The sequence below is a fragment of the Anoplopoma fimbria genome, chromosome 9, assembly GCF_027596085.1.
Source record: "Anoplopoma fimbria isolate UVic2021 breed Golden Eagle Sablefish chromosome 9, Afim_UVic_2022, whole genome shotgun sequence".
In the NCBI taxonomy this organism is placed as follows: Eukaryota; Metazoa; Chordata; class Actinopteri; order Perciformes; family Anoplopomatidae; genus Anoplopoma; species Anoplopoma fimbria.
Genome location: NC_072457.1, coordinates 15020492 through 15047500, shown reverse-complemented (window position 1 = coordinate 15047500; position 27009 = coordinate 15020492). Strand labels below are relative to the sequence as shown.

The 27009-nt window shown below is 41.5% G+C and overlaps 1 protein-coding gene across 1 annotated transcript; it reads left to right on the top strand.

Moving 5' to 3' along the window:
* The first annotated feature begins 746 nt into the window (after positions 1–746).
* On the top strand, positions 747–21717 carry LOC129096266 (FERM and PDZ domain-containing protein 1). Its single transcript, XM_054605007.1, has 14 exons — positions 747–865; positions 1203–1366; positions 6303–6405; positions 6549–6594; positions 8532–8636; positions 11291–11386; positions 11844–11969; positions 12198–12317; positions 13142–13278; positions 13589–13808; positions 13939–14121; positions 14704–14848; positions 14967–16262; positions 18185–21717. Exons 1-14 carry the CDS (start codon positions 747–749, stop codon positions 21715–21717), a joined length of 6393 nt encoding a protein of 2130 aa, XP_054460982.1.
* Positions 21718–27009: the final 5292 nt, after the last annotated feature.

Here is a 27009-nt window from a genome sequence, read left to right as displayed (position 1 = left end):
AGTTTTGGACTGTTGACTGTTTGAATATGTCACCCTGGGCTCTGAAATTCTATTTATTTAATATATTATAATGAGCTCATGTAACTATTCACCAACATTTTATAGACAAAGGGATTAATAGATCGACAGGCACCAGAGGCGACCAGTGTCCATTACATCCAGCTCACCAGCCACCAGAGCCTCGCCTCAGCCTTTTATGACGACCAGCTGCCTCACAGCAAACACAACAGGGACCCATTTAAAGGAGACACCATCATTATTGATAATTAGGAATTATGGTATCGATGTTTACTGAGACTTGAATGCAACAGGCAAATGGCCCATAACTCAGGCTAAGTGCCTATTAGGCTGCATGAAGTGACATCATCGTTGGCCCCAGCCCATGACGAAGACACAGAGGCCAAGCCTAATGTGAGTCTGAAGCTCTGCATTTTAAAAGCTATTTTCACTCCTGCGTTGAACTCGCATCTTGCATTCTGTTTGCAAAGATCTGATGGAGTTGGATATTACAATCTTGTGAAAACACATTTCACTTCATCTCATATTTCTCTTTAAAATGGAAATAAAACAGTGACGTTTGCTTATCGTTGAAGAAGAGTGTTAGTACCTGAGCTCTCTGCCTTCATTGAGATGTTTTTTATATTTCCCTGCTGGCATGTTTCATCACATTTTGTCGGTAATATAGAGCCATATAAACACCTATACTGTATGAATAACCCCTTTGACCTTGGTCCCCTGGTAGGTAAATGGAGGTGCAGGACAGGAGCCGCTCCCCATCCCGTAGAACCAGCCGGGTGGAGCAGGTGGTGGGTCGATGGCTCAGGCGGTCCAGAGACCTGGGCAGCAGGTCTCACTCTCTGAGCAGGTAGACCTCTGTTTTTGTCTTATTTATGTTCACTAGTTTGATTCTCCATTTCACCTGACCTGTATGTCTTTAGACTGAAGGAGGGGCCTGTGTGGAAATATGGAAATCATATGAAATCTACATTAATCACCCCCTAAGCCATCTGCATTAGTTTGGTCCATCAAATAACAAATCATTTGTGCTGTATCTTGCTTGTCTGTTGTATTTATTCGTTCTGTCTCAATTCGTCTAATACAAAAATATGAGGTTGTCCACCACAGAGCTGATCAAACTGCCACAGCATTTGAAACACATAATATGCAAGGTAAGATTCTGACGTTTTTTAATTCATCGGCAGAGACCGGGTTGCAGTGGATGGAAAGTCAACAGAGTGCAGCGGCTCCGATCAGAGGAATTACCCGTTCCGCTTCATCGTCCAGATCCAACGGGACCTGGAGCTCAACTCTCATGGCCTCACTCTGTCCTCGCAGATCCCCATCCTGGTGCAGGACATCACCCCAGGTACGACGAGATGTATGAAATATAGACATAGAAGAGGGGAAAAGCAAAGCAACAAAGAGGTGCGGACAAATAAACATGGTTTCTTCTACACACAGAACCCTTGTCCATAAAAGCACTGCAGCACTTCTCACCCTCAGCAGCTAATGAGTAGAAGAAATACAGCATTACTCAGTGAGGGAGATGAGGTACCACTCATCCTCCCAAACCCCAGCTCAGACTTCTTCCCCCATGGAGATCACCTTCTTCATGCCAGTTTCCCATCGTCAAGCTCTCCAGTGTTTTGGTCTGCTTTGTCAGTGTCTATTGCACAACAGGCCCCGCTGCTATTGTTCATATCAGTGCTGTCACAAGAGCTATTAAGCATCGTTGCATATTAATCACATCTAATTAATTGATATATGATTTGCTTGTAGAGACAGAAAATGATGAATTCATTGCAGTGTGTACAACATTTGCATGTGATTTGGCTGACAGGACCACCCTAAGCCATAGTTGGTGGTAGGCTGTTAAAATATATATATACATATATACAAATATATGCTGTTCTTTCAGGAACAGAGCCTTTTTTGCCCCTTTCTCCCTGTTGTTGTTTATTTTTGCAAGTCTCCTCAGCAAATGTAACAGTGGAGCTGTGCCAGCCCACTGCAGGCCTCTGGCCAGTGAACAAGACGAGCTGTAAAAAGTGGAAACTCAGAAGGAGGCTGAGACCGTTTGCTTAAAAACAGCACACTAGCACACAAAAGAAACATATTGTGGCGTGTGTATGTGTGTGTTTGTGTGTGTGTAAAACATCTTCAGTATAATGAGGAGGCAAAACAAAGCTTTTGAAGCAGAGGGCTGTTTTCCCTTTATTGAAGCTCTCAGGCAGCACTTCCTCCTAGGCTGTATACTGTTGCCAAGAACCTCCTTCAATCAAATGCCAAATGTACTTTCTGTTATTTATTGTGTGGATAAGATTGGAGTTCGGGGTGTGATCTGGGTCTCAGTAAAGGAGAAGGGATGTACATACAGCTGAAGGTGTGCCTTGGAAGCTTTACTCAGAGTACTTTATTCATTTACAGGGACATAAGGGTGTGTCAGCACTTGTAGGTGGACATGTCACCTCCACTGGATCTCATGGCACAGCACCTCCTACTGGTCATGTAAAACTTACAAACACATGGTTTTGCACGATTCTACGACGGTACACCGTTATGAGTGATGCTCAGCCTGTGTGTTGATTACAGCAATGGTAGAAAAGAGTGGTGCGATACTATTGGTTATCCATGCTGCATGATCTTAAATGCCCTTGTTATTCCCCGGTGATTGGCTGCTCCATATGTCGTCACATCTAACTGACAGCTGCGGCCCTTCAGTCCCTCAATAACTTTCCTAAAATAGAATCATGCATCACACACACACACACACACACACACACACACACACACACACACACACACACACACACACACACACACACACACACACACACACACACACACACACACACACACTATCTTGTTGAATCTGAATGTAGTATCTTTTAGAGCGGATGCCAGCCTGTAAGCTAATCACAGTGAATCATTCAAAGATGACTGAAATTGTGTTGTGTGCTAACAGCATGTTTTACCTCACAATATTGGCACATCACTCGACTCATAGTTTGCATGGTTGAGTGTGCCGTTCTCAAATGTGATGAGCCAATTTTCGAAAATGACATTTGTTTGTATTCAGTGTTAAATGCAAAATAAATTGTTACTGAAGTTACTATCACAGTTCTCGAGACAAAAAATACAACATATTGTAGGTTACATTGGAAGGCAATCCACACACTCTAAAATATTATAAACAACAATGAGGAAGGAAAAATTAAAAAGCCTTTATTATACAGCGACTACAGATTGAAGGCAGCAGCAAAGCCGAATGTCTGAGCTGAAGGGTTTCCGGTGAACTTGACCAGTTAAAGTGTATATAGTATATAGCTTGTTATTATGCTGGACTGTATAGCTAGATGCTAGATTCAAGAATGTGTTAGAGTAAATGACAATGACATGGTTTCCATCACTGGATTTTATATTCTTTAAAGCAGATAGGATATCAAAATTTAGTTTTTTAGACAGAAATATACTGCATGCTACAATAAAAACCTGTACTGTAGGTGCTGCAAATCCACACAAAAAACAGCTTCCAGTTTTTACTATCCTCATCCGTTTGAAATTAAACGATTACTAAAAAGTCATTAAATACATACTGTATATTATATTCAGCCTATGATTGTCCACTGAAGCTGCTGAGCCACAAGGATCTGAATCCCCCTGAGGTCCAGGGGCAGATTACGTCGCTTTCGCTTGTCTGGCTCAAGTCTGCTCTGTCTCCATCTGCTCCTGCCTGTCACACACACACACACACACACACACACACACACACACACACACACACACACACACACACACACTGTTGCTGATGTCTCCAGTGGCCCCACAAAGCCTCGGGTCAATCTTTCCTCTGTCTCCTTCTCTCTGGCACGTGCTGCAGCATCTTGACAGTGAAATTTGAATCCTTTTATTTAAAAGCATTTTCAGAGCTATCAGTGTCACCTGCATCTGTCTATGTTCATTCTGGATGCAACATTAAGTACTTGTATCTCAATTGAATAACTCAGTATTGCATAGTTACCTGATGCTAAAGATCCTGTTGTTGACAGTAATAGGAAGCTGAAGTCAGGGAGTCGTCTATGGAGACAGTGACAGGAGTGACGTCTGTGTTTATGAGAAGCTATAATTCTAGTTGACACAGTATCCATAGATTACACACAGTTTAAGGTACAACATTTGTTCTTGGGTGCATATGACTTACTTAATCCTCTTCGTTCCCTGTGGAACATAAGGCTGCTGCTCTCTGCCTCCATCTGATCCTGTGTTGTGACAGCCCCGAAGTTAGATTCTCATTTCTGAGGTCAGAATTTTCCACCAGGTTGTTTTTGGCCTCCCTTGTTTCCTCTCCCCAGGTGGAGTCAATCTTAAGGCTACTTTAGGAATGCGGTCCTGCTTCATTCTGATAAAATGTTCTCTTCGATAGTTTGTGTTTTTGTACAGGTCCTCATTGGAGATCTCTTCTGGCTAAATGATGCGTCAAATCTTCCTGATACATCATCAATTTGATACAATTTTTTTTATTTCACTCTCAACAGTTCACCAGAATTATGCCGTACAGTAAACTGATCACCATTGCTGTTACAATTCTGATCTAGGTTTTCAGGCTGTACTGTTTTGACTTCCAGGTGGTTTACTTGCAAATGCTCTTTGAGCTTTCCCCGGGTTAATGATGATGTTTTTGCTGCATGCTTTCTCCTAAATGAGGAGACTTCCCAAATAAGTAAACTCTTCGACATAATCAAATTGATAGTCAATATACTGATTGGTGGATGTGGGGTTGAATTTATGCACGTCACTTTAGCTTTGGAGATATTCATTTGTGCACATGCCTACATGAATTCATGTCAGCTGTCTACAGTCAGAACCACAGTGTTGGCTGTGCTGCCGATTGCCTTCGTTATATCGTGTCTTTGAGCATTTGTATGGTGGAAACTCAGGCCAGTGACACTGTTTATGCCTGTGTGATGGTACACAAAAATAAAAATACATGCTTATGCCAGGACATTAATTCTATAAAATCAGATCAATTAAATAAGAAAAGAAAGTGTCTTGTTACTTTTTGCATAATTAAAATGTACAAAACTAGAGTTAGAGTGAAATGAAATCCTCACAATATTCAGCATGCTGGCATAAAGCACTGGACACGTAGTTTGCCATACCTCCATCTCAGCACCACTAATGCACTTAGGAAACAGTTCTTTCTGTAATAGCTTGACCACGGAGAAGTTTAACGATAGGTTCGCCTATGGAGTTTGATTCTGTAACTCCTCCTGTTACTTCTGTGCATTAAAAGATCCCCTCTTAATGCACTCCCAATGTAAGTGATGGGGGATTAAAAAGGGATCTTTCAATGGCCAGCAAGAACAGGAGGAATGATTACAGCAGGAAAACTCGTTTCAATCCTCATGTGGGAACCTGGTTATTGTTTTAAGACCATCTTAAAATATGCACAGTATGGGACATCATCTTCCACTTATTTGAAGATGTTGAGCATAGGATGTGCAAAATAAAATCATCGCCATTTGCAAACATCTACAGTAACTTCTATGCACATCGATATGTATAGTCCAGCCTGTATACAAGGTTTTTTTCTTCAATCATCTCATTATACAAAGACATAATCATAAACAAATCTATGCAAGAACAACACTAAAAACATAAAAGCAAACAATGACCGCTTATACTATAACTTACAATCAGATTATAAGGCATTGTAATTGTGTTATAATGTATTATGATGCATTTCACTGAGGAAATTATAAAACACCATTGTCCTTGTCAGAAAAACTAAATGTTAAAATACAATTAAAGTATCATGATACTTGACCTCATAAGATATTATAAAATGCTTTATGATGTTTTATGATTATTTTTATAAAGCATTATGCCTTCTTATTACATAATTATGCATTATAAATATGGCTGTCATAGAAAGTCTATTAAAGACTGAAGAGAATCACACACAGAGAAGATTTTGCCCCTAATGTTATCAGTTGTGCAGCCATTTAGTATTTGATGCTGACATAGGGACAACAAGTGAACAGTGACATTGATGGTAGAATGCTTCACTTAAATTAGGCGGAGGAATATACAGTTGTTTGATAAACTCTAAATTAGATGTACAGTGATTAGATTTCCGGTCTCCTCGTGGTGGCACAGTTAGGTTTGGAGAGCGGTGTGAAAAATGATGCGTCACTGTGAGATGAAAGGAGACCACTAGAATACAAGCTACTGCCTGGCATCGACCCCAGCCAACTGAACACCCTCAGGCATGACAACACAAGGACATTTTGTGTGTCCAGGTGGTCCTGCAGATGGCCGGCTCGTCCCTGGCGACCAGCTTGTGAAGATCAATAACATCGCTGTCGATGACCTGACCCCGGAGCAAGCTGCTGAAATAATAAGGTCTACGCCGACAGCTCACACACACACACACACACACACACACACCATCACCAGTTTATACAAGCACCACAAATAGCTGTTTAAAATTAGGCTTTGCACATCACGTCTAACGTTACCAGCCACTCTTTGTTTTTGTTTTTCAGGGAGTGTCAGGATTCGTTGACAATGACTGTCCTGAGAACAATGCTGGTGAGTCTACTGCATCTAACCGAACACAAACACACAGTTACACATGCACTACTCATCCTATTCCAGCAGCATTCAATATCAACTCAGAACATCTCCTCTTGTAAAAACATACACAGGCATGTATGTGTGCATATGCTTACATACTATGTATGTACTGTGTCTCTATGCACTTCGGATTTTAAAATGCTGATCGTCAACAAACCCATTAATCATCATGTCAATGAGGATCTGGGGGTCAAGCGCCAATGCTAACAAGCGTCTTGTCACCAAGCTCCCACCACTAAATCAGTGACAACAACCTCGTAAACTATGCCCCACAGACCCGGATAGACACACACTCTATCATAGTAACTACATATGTGTGTGTGTTTACTGTGTGTGTGTAGGTTACGTATCTCACTCTGGAGCTAGCGTGTGTGTTTGCACTCAGGTGAAGTAAATCGGTAAATAAATGGCCGCTCCGAGGTGATTCTCATCAGCGGCTCTGCTGATGGAAGCATCTTTTTACCATCTAATTCATAGCCCACAGCTCCTCCAAGAAATCTTTATTGAGCTTTGAGAAATTATTATCATTTCCTAGAACGTATTCATCACTGTCATGCTTGTGGATGATGACAAAACATCAAATGATGTATCAGAGCAGGAGGATTGTTTGGTCCGTTTCTCCTGGGGCTTTCAATCCACCAGCCACCACTAACTGGTTTTGCAGTAATTAAGGCAACAATGTGCTTATCTTTCTTACCGAGCACTTGTACTTAAGATTAATATGAATGCTTAATGGGTATCTCCTGAATGTAAATCCCTAGACAGAACTGCAGAGTGAATCAGTATTACTATTACTGCATTACAGGGATAGTTCAGATGTTTTCGAAGTGGGGTTGTATGAGGTTCTTATCAAAAGTCAATGTATTACTACAGTAGATCAATATCAGTTTAAGTGTATGCTGTATATAGAATATTTTCACCGCTTTACCTTGCCGTCAGACAGTCCTTTCTGACAGGGAACTGAAGCCGTTATATCCATCTATGCTCTCTGCAAAGCCACCAGACTCAACAGACAAAAACTGTCATTTTACCAAACAGAACATAGGAGTTGCTGGTTTAGCGCCACGATAGCAACGCTGGTGTTGGTTTCACCTTGTGCAAGATGCAGTGACAAAACTTTACAGTTGTTTAGTCGAGATAACAATGAAGCCCTATGAAGCTAATCAGACGCCCCTGGTCCGGCTGGTGTGATCCCATCATTAGAAGGTCTCTAGTTTGTTTGTGTTATTCTGTGGATTTGGTGAATCCGAGCTAACTGTAGGAAATAGACAGACTATAGATGAGTACCTCATACAACCGCACTTCAAACTATCAGAGCTATCCTTAAACAAGTTTTTTTTTTTTTAAATGGATGAAAACATGTTTTCCTGTTGTCTACATTTATGCAATATTAAATGCGGATCCAGTATCCAGTGTGCACATCCTTCCCGGACAGTGCTTGTGGTTTTCTAGAACTTGAAACAATTTCATCTTGTTTTAATTAAATAATCAAAGCTCAGCAAATTGCATAAATTCATGGTTTTTGATAACATGCACATTTTGGTTTGATGTAACACTTCTTTTAAATTGTCTACCAAATTTAATGTCAGTAGTGATATTGAAGCTAGCAAAATGACTTTATCTTTAATTCTTAGTCTGCAACGTGCCGTAGAAGTCAACCAAAGAAAAACATGGTTTTCATTATCAACCTATTAAACAATAAAAATGTGTTAGATTAAATTTCTGTATGCATGCATGCAAAAGCAACAAGCTATGTGTCTTTTCATTTCCCTCATACAAACCACTTCCTGCTGCTTCACTAAAATAATATCCGAAACCTCATTCAGTCTTATTAAGTTATTTTAAAAGAAATACTATGACAAGCTGATTATTGATTTGTAACCCGACCACAGGGCCCAAAGTCATCATTCATCACACCAGAGAAGAGGGCCAAACTCCGGTCAAACCCTGTGAAGGTTCACTTTGCTGAGGAGGTTGAAGTCAACGGTCACTGTCAGGTGAGTGAGAGAACATCGGATGCTCTGTTATTCTGCACCTTTACGTAAATAGCTAAAACAAAATCGTCTTTCAGCACTCTCTTTAATGTTGATTTATTATTATCTGTTTGCAGTGATTACTTCATACAAGTGATATTCACCATAATTTTGAACTTTAAACCATGTATCTTATTTTGCTGCAGACTGGGATAAAAACCTTTAAACATCCTCCCTTGAACCACTGAGTTAAAGGTTGCCTGTGGAGTTTTAAACCTCGAGCAGCGCTTCCTCTTGCTCACTGTTATTTTGTTTTTTTTTATCTTGTTCACACGCACAAGGACGCACATGCATGCATGGATGACACGATACGCAATCTTACCAATGGTTTCACTCTATGCCACTGATCAACAGATGGTGATAACATATCAAGATATGCTGCAATGCTAAAGTGAAAGCAAAGAAGTTGAAGAAGCTAGTAAGAAGGATGTAAACAATGGTGTATTTAAGGTCGGCTTTGCGAAGACAGTGTTGTAAAATGTGATTTACTATAACTAGTTGTACCTTAGCACAATGACAGAAGTGATTTTTTATAATAGGTCGATATTCTCTTATAAGACTTTGGGTGGTCAGTGTTTTTTTTCTTCCTGCCAGCGGATGTGAAATTAGCTGGATGAGGGAAACCACAGAAGCTGGAGTGGCCATTACTAATCACAGAGAAAACACGGATCGATATCTGCCTAATACTCCAGTCCTAATGTCTGTGATTACAGGACAATAAGCATCAGAGAAAGGAAAGAGAGAGAGAAGGGGGGGGGCGAGAGTCATGGTGGATGGGAGGGTGACAAGGGATGAAACATACAGACATTAATGTTGCATTACATTACAGTGTCAATACAGAAAAACACTTAAGATGACTCACCACAGTGAACAGGCCGGGTAGACAGAAACGGGAAAGACGACGGTCAGAAATTCTCTGAGAAGAGATAAAAATTAGACAAAAGCTTATCTCTCGCTTTCCTTGTGCAAAATGTTATTAATTTGGCTTTAAATTAAAATTATTTTTAGTTATGAAGGCATTTCTATGCACCTGTTTTTATTTGCATTTTCAGTCTATAAATCTATCAAAAGCAAAATGTGACAAGATGCCCGGGAAACAGATTTAAGAAATATGACAAATATAAAGCATGGGACTTAAACGCCCACTGAATCTTCACTGAAGAGACTAAAAATAGCAGCAGACGAAAACATCAGATCTGTGTGGAGCAGTGAGGAGGCTGTAAAATAACTTAAATGAAATCATGAAGCAAACAGAAAGTCTTTTGTCCATCATGTTGTTCACATGGATTCCCCCCAGCTTTTGATTCTGTAGTTATATTATCTAGAATCAGTGCTATTATTTGTATAACGGTAGCAAAGTGAAACACATTCATATCTTGCCAATATTCTGCAAATTTGGTTAGAATCTGTGCTACATTTGTCCATGACAATCCCCAAACAGAATTGAAGTCCTCTTTGGTCCCTTTTTCAACAACACCAAGCCTTCGCTCAAACATCTGGATATGTTATTTTATTCCAACTTTAAAAGACCAATATATACGACATTCAGATCATTTATATAGAAGATATAGTAGAAGCGTAGAACCTGATTGTGTTCTGTGCTGTGTCGAGTTTCAGAGTGTGTCGAGTAATCCAGGGAGTTTTTCTGTGAAGCGCGGATAATTTTTTCAACAGTGACGTCATTAATGATACCCAATATGTTGAGAAATATTGGTCCTAAATAAAAACAAATAAAGTCTCCCCTCTCTTCATTTCCCAAGTAACAATAACACATGCACTGCCCTCTGCCTGGATAAACCACTGTCACTTTACAATTTTTAAACAATAATCTTGCCCCTCCTGCCATTATATTATGATCCAATTATTGACCACAGATTGTTTTACACACATTTATTTTGTGAGTAAGATCTTAATCCACAATGCAACCAGTAACATTTCTCTGTCAGGTAAATTTAGTTCAGCAATATTTTCCTCTGAAGTAGAAGAAGAAAGCAAGTTAGTAAGTCAGTTGTATTAAGTTGCATTTTTTAAAGTGATCTTGGGTTTCTTTTGTTAGTTATTTCAGAGAACAATGACTTAACGCGATTAAATGTTTTTTGTATCTAAACATTGTAATAAATCTATAGCTGTAAGGGGGCTCTTTTTCAGTTTAGGGTCCGAGGCATAGGTCACATTCCTTGCTTAAAGGTAAAGTCTGCCCCTTGTGTTTTACTGTGAACCAGAGTATGTTTCACTGTTGTTTCACTCTCTGAGTAGTTTTTGGGTGTATGAGGCAGCCATGTCATGGCAGGTGAATTGCTGAGGACCAAAGGAAGCACAGTGTTGAGTGTGAAGTTGTTTGTATGAGCAGGTCTCGAAAAAAGCTGCAAGCAGCAACACCACAGATCAAGCGTTCGGCCCGTTCTGAACAGCTATAATGTCAACAGGCTTTGCACTAGTCCGAATAAATCTACCGTCCGACTCAAACACTGAGACACAAACGGCTTTCTTTTCTTGAATCCATCTCAAATCAAGCTGTCAGGCTGTAACTTACAATGCCCTTGAACCACCAAGTTTTACGACGCTCCCAGTTTCATCTGACACTTCCCCTGACCTCTGACCCCACTTCTGCTCTGCAGGGCAACTCGCTGCTCTTCCTGCCTAATGTTCTGAAGGTGTATCTGGAGAACGGGCAGACCAAGGCCTTTAAATTTGACCCCGACACCACAGTCAAGGTACTTTGCAGTGATACAGTATACCATATTGATATCCATTTCAGTTTATGCTGGATACTATAAATAGAGTCTTTGTAGTTCAGAGGTGAAGCTGAGGTTCATGATGTAATGGAAATATTTTCTGTGATTCTTAATCAAATCAAAAACTGAAACAATTTTCATGACCATACTGTAATGATGAGGTGTAAAGTCTGCAGTAAGCTTTATATTTAAATATATATAACTGAGATGATAATTTACAGTCTGATTCAAAAGCTACAACCGATGTGATTCGCTCACTCCCTCATTTTTTTGCAAGTATAAGATATACTGTGCATCAGTTTCCTTGATTTGCAAACTACTCCGACGTTATCTTGCTCCATTGAGACCTACAAACCTCAGATCAGCTCACCTAAGCAATTATGTTTCCTGATAAAATATTGTCTCTCAAGAGGTAATGTTCTTCCCTGTGCATCAGGACATTGTGATGACACTCAAGGAAAAGCTTCCTCTGAGCCATATTGAACACTTCTCCCTGGTGCTGGAGCAGCAACACAGCATTTCCAAACTACTACTGCTGCATGAAGAGGAGAGGATACAGCAGGTACACACACACACACACACACACACACACACACACACACACACACCAATAATTATTGTTTTACGTACATCAGCATCGAAATCTACACCACAGCTGCATTTGAAACTGGGTTTAATCTCTGACTGTACTAATGCTTTTACCTGCATTCAAAGAAATACATTTAAAACAATGTGTGTGTGTCTCTATGTGTGTGTGTTTGTCTGTGTCTATGTCCTTGTGTGTTTTCAGGTGGTCCAGAAGAAAGAGGCCCACGACTACAGATGTCTGTTCCGTGTTTGTTTCATGCCCAAAACCCTCCAGACGATGCTGCAGGAGGATCCCACAGCCTTTGAGTACCTCTACCTGCAGGTAGATTGATGAATTATGCAGGCTGCCATTTTTCAAAATCTGTGTCGAGTCAATACATTTTATTTACTATCGCTATTGCTGATAGCTTGGTTATTTTAATACAATGAGTTTGTTCAAATTTGGCTGCACGGTGGTGTAGTGGCTAACACTGTCACCTCGCAGCAAAAAGGAGCCCTGGTTCCATCTGGGGCCGGACGTTCCTTCTGTGTGGAGTTTGCAGTTTGTTTGGGGTTTTCTCCGTTTTTTTCCTCAATTAGCCCAAAGACATGCAGCTTAGGTTAACTGATGACTCTAAATTATCCCAAGGCTATTGAATAAAGGCTGGGTCTTGAGCTTTTGGGTCTCTTTAGTTGTGCTTTGGCTGACAGAACTTTTTGGGCACGCTCTTGCGACAGCAAGTGAGCTTTTCGGCAAGTACAGACCAGATTCTACCAAACGATTATATCTTGCGAGAATTCTTCTCTTTTACACTCTTTGGTTTGTACAGGATGTCCAATGTTGCGCGAGTGATGATGCTCTCTGACCAATCAGTGGTCCGATTCTAGTATCGAATCAGCTCGCCCTCGGTACCTTGACCGATGTGGTACCATAGAAAGTGTTGTTGAGTACAATGCAATGAACATGCAGCATAAGTAACATCCTGTTGTTATGGATATTTTTGCTCAGCTCATAAGTATAAAAAGGAAAATGCCGCAATTGAGATATACCAGTAGTTCACAACTCCATAGATGGTCCTGAAATGTGTTCACAAAATAGATGGTCATTAATCTTTTCATGTCATGTTTTTACCATTTGTACTGTTTGTTTCCTTTTGTGTGTGTTAGGGGGTGAATGATGTGCTGCAGGAGCGCTTTGCAATAGAGATGAGGTGTAATACCGCCCTGCGACTCGCTGCGCTGCACATCCAGGAGAGATTGGCGAGCTGTGGACAGTCTCCAAAGACCAACTTAAAGATGATCACGTGAGATTCACGGGCACATTTTAAATCATATGTAGGACTTAACTGCAGAGCAAGATCTTACCATTTTGGAGGGACAAAAATAATGTTATTTTATGTTGTATAGTAGAACTGCAGTCTTGTAGCATTAACGTGAGCATTAATGATGCATTTCAAGATTTGCAATTTTGCCTCCAAGGAAAAAAATGTTTTTGGGATGCTCTTCCATTCACATTTATTATACACTCTCACATCTTTAATGCAGTTTCAGTTCTCTAAAAGTTTTATACACACACGCAGACCCTCTCAGTCTGGGTTTCTGTGTTTGCTCTAGGAAGACGTGGGGCATAGAGAACTTTGTGTCATCCACCTTGTTGAGGAACATGCGAGAGAAAGATCTGAGGAAGGCCATTGGCTACCACATGAAGAAGAGCCAATCACAGAACGATCCCAAGCAGAAGGGTCTGTCGGCCGATCAGACCCGGATAAACTACCTGGAGGAGCTGAGTGATCTCAAGTCATTTGGAGGGAAATCCTTCAGTGCCACCATGATGGTAGGGCTTTGAACTGTTCACTGTATATGGGTTTAAATAGTTTGTTGAGTGGTGGTCGATTGGAGTTTGAATTTACGCATTACAATGTTTCTCTTTCCGCGACCCCTCCCCAATTTTCCTCACCCCTCAGCTTCAGGACAGGGAGTCTATGGTGACCTTGTTGGTGGGGGCACGCTACGGGGTGAGTCAGGTGGTCAACCACAAACTAAGCATCCTGTCCACCCTCACAGAGTTCACCAGCATCACGCGCATCGAGCTGCTGCCTGAATCAGACAAAGTCAGCCTGGTCAAAATATACCTGCAGGACATCAAGGTAAGAGCAGGACAATACACAGACCTAATTTACAGCAGGAAGACAAAATACTGTAAACCTCATCAAAAAGCACTTTTACTTTGAAGTAACTGAATCAGCATTACAAGCACTGCTACAAAGGCGGGTCATATTAGGCTGCATACTAATTAGTATTATTTGTTCACCCTTTGTTGGTGCAGTTTGATGCACCTGCAGGTGGGTCACAGGAGATTTAGCTTATTTGGAGGTCTGAAACACACAAATCAAACTGCCTCTTTAATAGTTTAAAGGGACAGTTCACCCCAAAAAATCTGTATTTTTGATTAATAGTGAGCATTCAATTTAACATGTAGCTGTATTTTTAATTGTGATTAATTTCTTCGAGGTTGTTTTTTTTAATAACCTGTCTACATTATGTTGTGTACCCACTTCTGTAAACAATTTGCAGACTTCAGCATTTAAAGAAGTAGAATTGCTTTTTCATCAACATTATGACCCTTTTGGATACGAAAGGATGTCTGTTTTTCCACTCCTGAAATTGACTTTCCATCCCTCTTCTTTCCTTGTCTCATCTCATATCATCATGTCTGCTCTCATACTAAGCCCATCACATTGCTGTTAGAGTCAACGGCCGCCAAAGATATGTCCTGCCTAATAGCAGGTTATTGTCGAGTGTTTGTTGACCCCAACCTCAATGTCTTTCCATGGATACATGACTGCAAGCAGCACAGAGTGTCTGCTGAGGAAGGTACACATTTACAGTAATATACAGCCACAAAATGTATCCATAAATCCATAAAGTTACACACCAGTATGTTCTAAATAATAAATAACAGTCTTGTGGTAATGTTGCTGTATGTTCGCAGGTTATGTGTCACGATGTGGCAGCGACTCAGACACGTCCTCAGACTTGGACATGGGAGCGCTGGTCACCCTGGTGTCTCACGACGGGAGGCCCCGCCATCGAGTCAGATCCTCATCAGACCCAGAGGGAAGAAAAAGAAAAGACCGAAACAGAAGGAAAAACAAAGATGGCAAAGACAAGGGAGATAAACTGTGGGAGGATAAAAAGCAAAAGGAAGAAAAGGATGCTGACACAGAAAAGGAAAAGTCTCCCCTAGATAAGAATAGAGAGAGGGAGAATGAAGACGCAGAACACAAAGAGGAGACAGAAGGAGCGCAGGATGGTCGGCAAACACAGGCGGAGATAACGGACAATGACTCTGGGGAACAACGGGAAAAAGTGGGACAAGAAGGTGGAGACGATGTGCGAGCAACGGAGGAGCAGCCATCTGTATCAGAAGCATCAGATTCTTGTAACACTGACTCTCATGTCGTCACCAGCCCCTCCAGCGACTCACTCGACGCTCTGGAGGAAGATGACTTAATTTCCTGTTCTTCCTCCTCCATCCACTCCAATCTTCCCTCACAAACTCATAGCAACTCTCCCCTCCAGCTTCATCCCTACTCTCATAGGCGCGTTCAGCCCCACCTGCTAGCCCCTCCACCAGCTCATGCTCATCCTCTCATCCCCATCACAAATCACGACAGACGAGGAGGGGGTTGCAGGAGGTCTGGCGATGGAGCTGATCCCCAACTCCTCGCACTGGTCTCCCCTTCTCCGAGCCTTCAACACATCCAGAAATGTTCAGGTAACACCTCCTTTGACGACAGCGCCATGTGTTTCGCCGAGCTCTCCCGCCTTGTGGACTTCCTGCCGAGCCCTCCGGAGGCCAGCGATGACGATGACGATGAAGAAGAGGAGATGAGGAGGAGGAGGAGAAAGTCGGTGAGAAGAGCAGGTGAACGAGGAAGCGTAAACACTGAGGTCAGTTTTAAAGAACATCCACCTTCCCCGTCGCCGTCTTCCCACATGGAGTTTGTGTTTAACTTCGACCAAAGCGACGCTCGCTGCTACTACAAACTCTGCTCCAACATCACCCCCGACAGCGCTCGCAGCCTTCCCCACCCCCTGCATGATAAGGAGGGAGAAAACTTGGAGGAGGTGGCGGAAGATCCGGCTAAGGCGGTTGACTTGGAACCTATCCCCATCCTACAGCCACCACCTGGCTTTGGAGACAGCAGCTCTGACGAGGAGTTCTTTGACGCCAGAGATCGCTTCACCTCACCTGAAGACCCGACCTCGGGGGCCACGCCAAGAGGTGATTTGTTTTTTACATTGTGAGGCTGATCAGATTGAAACCTAGGCTGTTTATTCTGCTTCTGTTGCCATCTAGTGGTTGAACTTTTTACTCCACAGAAGTGAGACGACATTGCACTAAAGAGCAATAAAACATAACTGCCAGAAAGTAGGAGACCACACTTCTGAGCACACCCATTGTACCGGTGACTTGAGGTTCACTGTCTGTATAGATTCACATTCACATCCAAATTTCCCCGCTGCGGGACTAATAAAGGATTATCTTATCTTATCTCTTAACTGTCCAAAGATATTTATCAATCTGGTGGCGGAAAGTAAATAAAACACTGAAGTAAAGTGCAACTTTGACATTCAACACCACTACATTTGTTTAACAGAATTATTCACAAGCTACTCTTCAGATACAATGCAAGTTAAATATTAAACAAGTTGTTCCCAACCTCTTTGGCTAGCATATGACCCCTGACAAAAAGCGGTGTCCTGATTGGACAACTTTGTAAAAAGGTTCTGTGTCTGTTAATGAGTTGTTCCACTACAGAGAGATTTCCCCTCTAGCCTTCCCAGGTGGTTCCTTTAATAGAGGGTCAAATTATCCAATATTTCACAGAAAATCACCAGAGAGTACAAAAATAAAAACAAATATCTGCAACATAACTTTTTTTCTGGTTTCATGTCCCATTAATCATCTCACAAACACTCTGGTTTGTCTTGGGACCTTTGGTAACAGTTGATTTAACAACCTGACCAGCACCAACAGTAAACTGCTGCATTGATGCAACAGAATCTACTAATGTTATACATATTAATATATCAGTCACAGGTGATATTTTTCTGCAAAATAGTTACTTTAACTTGTGATTCTTCAAGCACATATTGCTGATAGTACTTAAGTACTTTAACATTGGAATGTTTAATTAATTACTTTTTTCTACTTCACATTGTTGTATTATTACGTTTACTTTAGTTTACGATCTAAATACTTTTAGCTCTTTCACTTAAAACACTAAAATTAAATTGGTTATCATGCTTTCCATAAAAAGGGTAAAAAAAAACAATGTAAAGTACCTTTTTTTATTATAAATGCACTAAACCTACTTCAAAAACATGTTCATTTTCTTTGATGGAGACCTGATACTTGACAAACTTTGTGGGCCTATTACCATCTTTACTTTCTCATTTCCTGCTGACTCTTTGATTAGTGTGTTCAATTGTAGCATCCTTTTTTATATGATATTAATATTAACTGTAAATGAAGGCATGAAAAGAGGCCTTTTGATGTTGTCTGAATAAAATCTCTCAGTCAGTCACTGCTGACTGCTTAACTACAAGAGTTATTGAACAATTTTTATTGTAACAGAATAACTTTGTTTATAAAGCACCTCTCAAAACAAAGTTACAGAGTGTGTACAAAGTGTGCTCAAATTAATCCAGTTCATCTGGAGCTTCACATATAAACAAGAGAAAATAATTGAAATAGCTACAACAGTATACTATCAGTTAAGAAAAAGCCATAATCATCCTTGGTGACAAGTTGTGATTTCTTTTTGGAACCATTACATGAAGTAGGGCCCTGCTAGAAGCTCTTAAACAGCGATAAGGCATATATGGATTTAGAAAATCACAGTGTTATATCATCCTCAACATCATTTATATCATCCCTCATTACGATGTACCATCGCAGAAAATACTGCTTTTAATTACAGCTACCTTTTACATAAACCTCCAAGCAAAATGAAGTGATACAAAACTATGTGTTAATCAGTTCATTTGGATTACCTACACTGTGTTTACTTCCTGCTTCTAATTACTGTACTCAGAACCGAGGAGAAATGTGTTTTGTGAAACACAAAAAAGCTAATTTTAGACTACACTCTGTCCTTAACACAAGATTGCTGAAGCTGAGACTGTTGTTCTATGTTGCAGATATTCGCACAGAGATGAAACTGGACTTCCTCAGCACACTCAGCCTCAGTGACATCAAAGTCTCGGTGACAGATGCTGACAAAGATGGAAAAGAGGAAGAAGACAGAAAGTCAGAAGATGAGGAAGGAGGAGGCAGAGAAACATTGTTCCAGCTCAGAAAAAGGTCCCGTAAACGTCGTTCCTTCATGGAAACCGATTACACCTCTACGGTGTCATATCCAGAGCCAGATCCAGGAACACAGAACCTGGTCTCTAATAGGATTCATAAGAACCACATGGCAGAAGCCAACGATGCACAGATGCTGAGTTCAGATCCCGAACCTTCAGAGCAAACCCAGAATCCCAGTCCCACCGTCTCCTCTTTGACCCACTCTGAAGGAGAACCGGCTCAGCTTGAATCAAAACCCATCCTGTCTAAACCTCGCTCACATGGACCTGGCTCTCCTTGTGGTTTGGGGCCTCATGAGCAGACTAGAGACCCACAGGCCACCTCCAGGAACAGGAAACAAGAAATGGAGATGGAACCTGACGCCATGGAATCCAAATCAGTCACAGATCTGGTGAAGGCGGCTTCTCCTACCATCACCGTTGTCCGCTGTCGGGTGGATCCAGACGGAAAAGAGAGTGCTGATCGGAGGGGCGACGGAAAGGAGGAAGGGGAGGAACAGAAGGAGATGAGTGAGGGGAAAGAGGAAGGAGAGGAGGAAGAGACAGCAGGTGTGTCGGGGAAAGGGCCGTTCACTAATCATATGTTTATGCCAGAGAGCACTGAGGAGGAAGGTGAGGGGGACAAAGAGAAGAAAGAGGGGGTTAGAGGGAACTCATCCAGTTCAAAGAGACCTCTCGTTGGTGCCGAGAGGCAGCCAGAGGCCAACACACTGCCTCCATGTTTGATAGATGTCACTAAAAAGAGGAGTAATGGCCTTTTGGGATCCCATCTGATCGCCCTAGAGCAAAACCTGTATGTAGAGGAACAAATGCTTGAAGGTGTGTGTGAAAAGTCAAACCTTCTATCATACTCACCACCGCCACCGCCACCTCCACCCTCATCCCCTCTTCCTCCTATACCAGTTCTTCACAAATCCCAAAGTGACTGTTATATGAGGGGAGAAGGGGGCAGCGAAAACACGGGAACCTCGACCAAAATGTCTCCATCTTATTCTGAGGAGATGCCACAAAGACACACAAACAAAGCACAATTATATTTAGACGTCAGCACCAGTATAACTGAGGATGATGCCAACGGTGTTGTTAGCTCTACTGTGACTGTTAGCGATGAAGTAACAGACAGCACCAATTCAGACAATGTTTTTTTTGATGATGATATGATTAATTCCTTAAATTCTAGTTCAAGTGACAAGAAAGATGAGTGGGCTATAGCTACAAAGCATAGCATCAGTGAAACTTTGGCCACAGCAAGTGAAGGTGAGTCTCACATTATTATAAAGTCTCTCTCCAACACTGAGGCTCATACAAGAGTAAGTTCAGTGAATTCTGACTATACTCGTGCTATAAACTCTATCACTGCAAAGCTTGGAGCTGCAACAAGTGCCACATCTCCTACGTTTAATTCAGGGACCAGATTGAGACGTGAGGTTACAGATGAAAGTGCTTCAGGTTTGGATCAAAATGTAGACAAAGCCAGAAGTGGTCCCACTATGCAAAGTGCTGAAGCTAAAAATAGCTTAGCTAGTCCTAGCTTAACGAAAGCTAACACAGTCACAGTACACAATCTCTCCAAGACGCCTCCTTCTCCAACTCGCTTCCTCTTCCAGACCTGTTCCCCTAGCTTTATGGGTAGCTTATCTGCATCCACGCTCAGGGGGAAGATTCAAAATTTGCCCCTTTATCTATCACGCTCCCAGGAAACCCTTAACCAGGCCGGGTTGGGGAATGTAGCTCAGAGTTCAGCTGAAGACAACAATAAAGGTGAAGTCGAGATCACCATCAAAGTAACGGACGTCAATGACGTCACAAAAACTATTGACTTCGAAACGGGCACAACTGCAGAATCTGTGGAGTCAGACGATTCGGATACAACGGTTACAGAATCTGAGGTGGACGGGGAGTTTTTTGTTGAAACAAACTCGGCAAAGAGTTTTCAATCAGTGCCAGAGGTGAAGGAAATAAGCTCTCCATTGCCTGTCCAGACTGAGCCCAAAGCCCAACACCAATATCTGCCTCTGTACACTGGACCTATCAAGAACACACCAGGTCCAATAACAGAGCCTCCAGCCTCCATAGTGAACAGCCTCCAAAGAGACTCTTCAGGCCCAAAGACGGACACTCCTGGCCCCATTAAAGATGCTCCAGTATCCAAGATGAAGGTCACAAGTCCAGGTGAAGACATTCTAGGTTATAAAATGAACAATCAGTCCCATCCCAAAGTGGTGACCACACAGAATCTAAATGGACCAGGACTCCCTTTTCATAGTGAGGCACAGAAAGTAAGACGGACCAGTAGCGACAGACCTTTGATGAGTCTTTGTAGGCCCACAGGGCAGAATTCAGACTCGCCAGAAACCCTTTCTTCAGGCTGCAGGGTGTTTACTATCTGTGAGGATCCGTCCCAAACAAAGAGCCCAACCGAGGTGGTGACTACCCCACCGTTTAAGCCTGAGTTTGGCTGCACTTCAGTGCTAGCGTCTGGATGTGAGTCAGTAGTGGACGTGGTGCAGGTGCCGCTGGATGCTTGTGGTTGCCCGACGGTCTATACCAACTGCTTCGGCAGCGGGGACAGCTTTGACGAGGAGTTGACCGTCTACGAGTTCTCCTGCCGCACACAGAGCAGCGGTGTGACTCAGACTTCTGGAGCAGGTCTTCCTCTCATGACCTCTCCACCCGTTTCCTCCCTTCTCTCAACCTCCTCCACCCACTCTCCCTCCTTCCCACGCTCCATCCTTTTCTCCTCCTCTACCTCTGAGCTCAGCCCTCTCCTCTCACCGTTATCTGACTCCTCGGACCGTTTCCTGCCCCAAACGCACAAGGACACCATCAGTCGGCTAGGCCAGCAGCGCTACCCGGAGCCCCCAACGGGTTTCCAAGTACTCCGCATAGACGTGGACCAGCTCCTTTCCATTCTGGAAAGTACAGGTGCTGACAGATCCGTAACGGGCCACGGAGGTCGCCACCCAAGGGACACCTGCCCGGCCCACTTCACAGAGAACAAGAGGGTGCTCCAGATAGAGGCTCGGCGGCTGATGTCCGGCTGCCAGAAGGTGGTGGGGATTGGCCAGAGCCCAGGGGAAATGCTTCACTCCCTGGCTGACAGTTTCCGGACCCTGGTGGAGTTGGCGGGCATTTGCCTCTGGTTCTCCGGTTGCGAGAGGTGTGACCGGAGGAACGCGGAGGCCGTCGCAGGTCTGGCAGATGTGGCCCGTTCATTCAGGGACTTCTGTCTGGCAGCAGAGCGGGCCAGCAGCAAGCGCGGCTGCCAGGACCTGAGCTCCAAGCTGCTGGCGAAACAGTGCACCGCGCTCACCGCCTCGGTCTTCTGCCTCACTCAGCTGTTCCGCACCCTCACTGCACTATGAGCGAACCACAATCTCTGAAGGTTTGTGAAATGACCTCTAAGCAGCCTGTGGTGTGTAATCTCAGATTGTGCGTGTGACTCAGGACCGTCATGTTTAGGATGGCCAGTGTGAGGTGGGGCTACCTCAGAAACACAGTGGTGTCACTGAGCTCCATCACAGCTCAAACGACAAGGAGAACGCTCCACCTCATAGAGCCAGTTTGAGAACGTCGGGGTGCATGAGGTTACTGACTATATGCTGTGCACGTACTGTAGCCCACAAATCAAACAGTCGGCCAACAACCAGATTGCAGAGTGGTGCTGCTTGTTTTCCAGTATTGAGGAACTGATGTACTTGAATGTATTCTATGTTATCGATTATGTTTATTTATTCATTAATTTATTTAAATAACAGGTTACTACAGTGAGCAAACAAGGAATGTAAAGACAAGGAAGAAAGAAATTTGGAAATGTTTACAGGCATATCTTTAAATGGAGTAGTGGGCCTTTTACACACATACACAAGCACACAACTTCAAATACACAGAGTGAATCAGTATTTTGATTCCATTCATACACAGGCCTTTTGTGTGACTGACCGACCATGTTAGGATAAGACACACTGCAGTTTACTGATGCCTATATAGCTTTACATTCTCCAGGCGGCCAGTGAGGACTTCTTTGAATGTTACTGTTTACAAAACCAAAAAAAATAGAGTGAGGAATGATTTGCTCAAATCCCACAAATCAAGCCTGAAACTGTGTTTGTCATTTTATAAATCTAGTAGCAGAATGCTGATGTATGCGCATTATGTGACTTTATGAAACAACGGTTTCGATGAGATACAGTCCTTTGCACATTTACTTTGTTCTCATTTTGTACACACATTCAGTATGGTTTATGTAAATGTAATACATTTGCTAGCATTTCTCTTGTTTATTTGTCAACACTCTCTTTCTCCACCTCCAGTGGAAACACCTAACCCTCCAGTGCATGGTGATGTAGCTGTCAACCACCAGTCTGTTCTGTACATTTTTAATTTGTTCTCTTAAGTACTAACATCACCATTGAGAATAAGAATCTCCAGAATTCTATTGGAGACTTGCTGACACTTCCCAATAGATATTTATGGTATGTAACATTGTTGATGGGAATTTTAAGAAACTTACGTTTTAAGCATATTTCAAGCTTTTCCAGATCATAAAAACCTGCACGCCTCTCTGAGCTTTGGGGACAGTCAGGAACGACATAGACTACGATTTTGTCCCTTACACTAAGTGCATTATCATTATAGACTTCCCAGTATGACCATAAATAGTGGTAGACCAGTGACTCAACATGGGCACAGATTGCCCATGCAGTGCAGGATAACAGTATGTAGCACAGGGTTTCTGTTTGTGCTTTCCATGTTCTGATTACCATATTGAGTGAGAGGGTCCCAGAGAACATCCTTCAAACTGACCCATCATTGGAGTCCCTTGAACTCAGCACATTCGTCACAAAATCAAGTACAACACTGATTTACGAGAAGCTTATTATTGTGGATAAGCTGACATATTACAGCATTTTCACTTGGAATGTTTCCTAAAATAAAAAAGGATTGACGCACTCTGGACCTGCATGTTCACTGGAGAAATTAAAGTTATCAGAACTTATTTTACCACTGCAGTGCTGGGAATACAATCCATTGCTAACAGTGTTTCTATATACAGTATATATTTATAATGGCAATTTAAAATGTATTTGTTAACCTGTCCTGTTTTGTTCCCTGGGGTTGCAAAAGAATATAATTTCCTCTATTTTATTCCCAATTTTCAGCAGTGAAGAATTGAATAACTTTTACTATGATCTCCATGAGAAAATTGCCCCAAAGAAATGATGGAAAACTTTTTTTTTAATAATTTGTGCTCACAAAGCATGCTGTAATAAGCCATAAAATGCATTGTTGTTTTATCAGGGATTTTATCTGTGAATGACTGAATGATGATGTCTGCTCTTGCTTTGTAATGCTCAACTCCCACCATTAAAAACAATGTCAACATTTTCTTTTTATGATTCCTTTATTGCTCACCTATTTGAACAATCTAACTCCCACGACAGGTTAGTTTACAAATGTCTGAAAATAGTTCAATAGGGCGTAAGAGACCTGCTGGACTTAAGCGAGTACAACAAAGATTCTCACACAGTTTGTTACGCTCATCTAGGAGTCATATGTGTCTAACGGCAGACACGGCTGCATGTGTGGGCTCTCCGTTTGGATGCAGAAACATCGACATCTAGAGTTTTTTCTGGGCCTTTATGCAAATACACAGGTATTTATACATTATTTGATCAAATAAGATAAAATAGATTAGGGTCAAGTCAAGTTATTCGTGACATTGTTTAATAGATTGTCAAGAAAACCAGATTAACTTCTGAAGACTACCTTAGGTGTACTTTAGAACTTTTAATGGATCTCTGCTATATTCCCATCAAGAAAATATGTTGCCAAGTAAAAGTTTTTTAGAAACCTTGGACATTCAAACATTTCAATAGCCCTTACTGCACTCCAATGACATGTTCAGGAAAAATGGGACAATCATACAAAACTCTTCCCATAAAAAAATACTGTGTACTGTTAAAATAATTTCATTATAAGTCAATTAATAAAATGCAATGTTGTAGCTGTAGTACTCTTATTATTTGGCATATTTGCTCTGTGATTGTTTCATTTAAAGGACATTTGTAGGAGTAATGCGACATCAAGTTTGGTGATTGGCCGCTACTCGTTTTTTGTAAGTTACTATTAAAGGACAAAAGAAATCTCCTCAATTTCCAATTTATTTATTTGGATTAAATATATTGAAATTGCGGATAATCAAGTTTGTAATCTCTCTGTTAATCAGAAACCATACTGGCACTTTTATTTTTAAAGAAGATATCTGTGTCTTAGGTGGGGTGGTTGTCCAATAGACTGTAGGTCAACTTTGAGATCCCGTTTCCTGAAAAATTGGTCATTTTAATTAATGAAACCACCTTCTAGCACTCACTCATATAGGTAAACATTTAGGAACATGAAAAAATCCAAAGGAGTTGAGGGCTGAAAGTGGTTGATTTATAACATAATGCAATATTTCCAATTTAGGATAGAGGTTGAGTCATTTTTCATTTTTAATCATGACTATTTGTTTTCCTGAGCACTCAACTTTTGAAATAATCCATAGATATTAAACATACTCAACAGTGACTATTCTTTCAATACAAACACGTTATGTTTTTATTTGTTTTTTTTATTGTTTTATGTTATTGTTATCCAGGTAATTTCCCAGTTGTTGGTCTTCATGATCAGTATCATCAGCTTGGTGTTTAGTGGTCAGCCTGGGAAAACTGAACTAGCAGGAGTTTCTTTAGCAGCTGCGGTGAGGAGAGATGCTTTTAAGCCCTATCTGTATCTATACTGACATTAAAGCCTTTTTGATGTCATGACTTCTACAATATAAGCTTATTTTCATTTTCATTATTGATTAATACTGTTTTTGTCAATTGCAGGTGGTTAAAGTCCCTGGTGTTTCCATTGGCACTGGTTTGTCATCCACCAGTAAAACCGTTATATCTGTGTTAGGTTGACCTTTTCCCTGAAAAAAAAAAAGCAGCTCAACAATGAGCTTTGGTATCAGTTTTGTTTTCTTGACGTGTTCCTACGTTTGCTTAGTAGCGTGATCGGTGTTGTTCAACTCTACTTATTTATCTACCTGTTTCATGCAGACGTGTGGGAGCGGTAACCTGAAGCGTGTGGGTGTGATTCTCCAGAGGGGGATTCTGATTCTGCTGCTGGCCTGTTTCCCCTGCTGGGCAGTCCTCATCCACACTGAAACTCTCCTACTTGCTGTCAAACAGAGCCCAGAGGTTGAAACGTCAATCCCAATTTTATCTCCATGGAGCAGAGTGGAGTGGAGGAGGGATTCTGTGATTGCATTGCTAACAGAATGAAGAAAACAGCAATGTTGTGTTTCTATTGGCTCTTGTCTTAATCACTTGTTGACTCGTTAGCCTAACTGGGGCTCACGTTAATTCCTCTGCTATTTACGGATAGCTTGATGTGTTACATACCCATAATATAAAGTCTTTTGATTCAATTCTACATGTTCTACACCTTTTTCTTGTCTTCTTGCATGAAGTCTCTTATGTGAAGATCTTTATGCTCGCTCTGCGGGGAATAAATACAGAAGTCTCTAATATGAAATAACCAAAACTGTTCTCCTTGGGCAGAAAATGTGTGTTCAAGACTACATAGCTCATAGTAAGAAGCTTATATTTATTATTATTGTCAAATATTGTAATATTATTGAGCAACAATCTGAATAACCATCTTCGGGAGCCATTAAACACTGACATTTCTCAGCAAATTATTAGTTGTTTCTACTTTCTTACTACTCTCACTCTAAAATCAGGATCTTTTCCTCAATAGGTTTCCTTCATTCTAGCCTTTAATGCAATGATAATGTAATAATAATAAGAATATTCCTGTTATTCTATCCAATTATTTCAGTCTGCTTTATCATCCATGGCTTTTACAGCATGCTTTCATCTTTCATGATATTCCAGCATGTGTATATTTTGAGAAATGTAAAATCTTTAACTTTGCACCCTTGACCCAGGAGTGCAGGAGGAGGTCCTTTCCTCAAGCTGGTCATTCCCAGTATTTTCAGGATTTGTCCGTAATGGTTAATATTTGAAATAGAAAGGACTCCTGGCTGGTGTGATGAGTGAGTCAGTCATTAACATACCAGCTGTGAATTACGGCTTGCATGGTTTCACTTTTAGGAACTGCAGGTTGCTTCCTGGGCAACACAAGAAAACTTTTAATTAGTTAATTGTCATCAGATTTAGATTCTGATTGGTGCCAAGAAATATGTTACATACATTCGTTCAGCTCTATGAACAACACCTGCTGTATTTTGTTTGTTCCAACACAGTCATAATTGTATGCTATGTTGGAGAGCCAGTCTTGGCATCGGCTGATATGTCATTAGATACATTTTCACATCATATCAGGGAGTTTACTCTGTGACACAATAACTTGCACTGGCAGAAACAAAAACTTATTTAGTGCACCGTTAGTTGCAGTCCATAACAGGCTGGGTTTCAAAATACCACCTCGACTGTTGTACAAAAGTTCATCACCTCCATGCCGACTCACAAACACTGAACATTGATCGGTTATGTTTAACAAGTTTTTTAGTTTTTTATTATTTTTATAATGCAGTTCCCTCCCTACTCTTACATTTCGTATGATTGTCTGTGTTTTGTATCTAACAACAATCTATATATGCA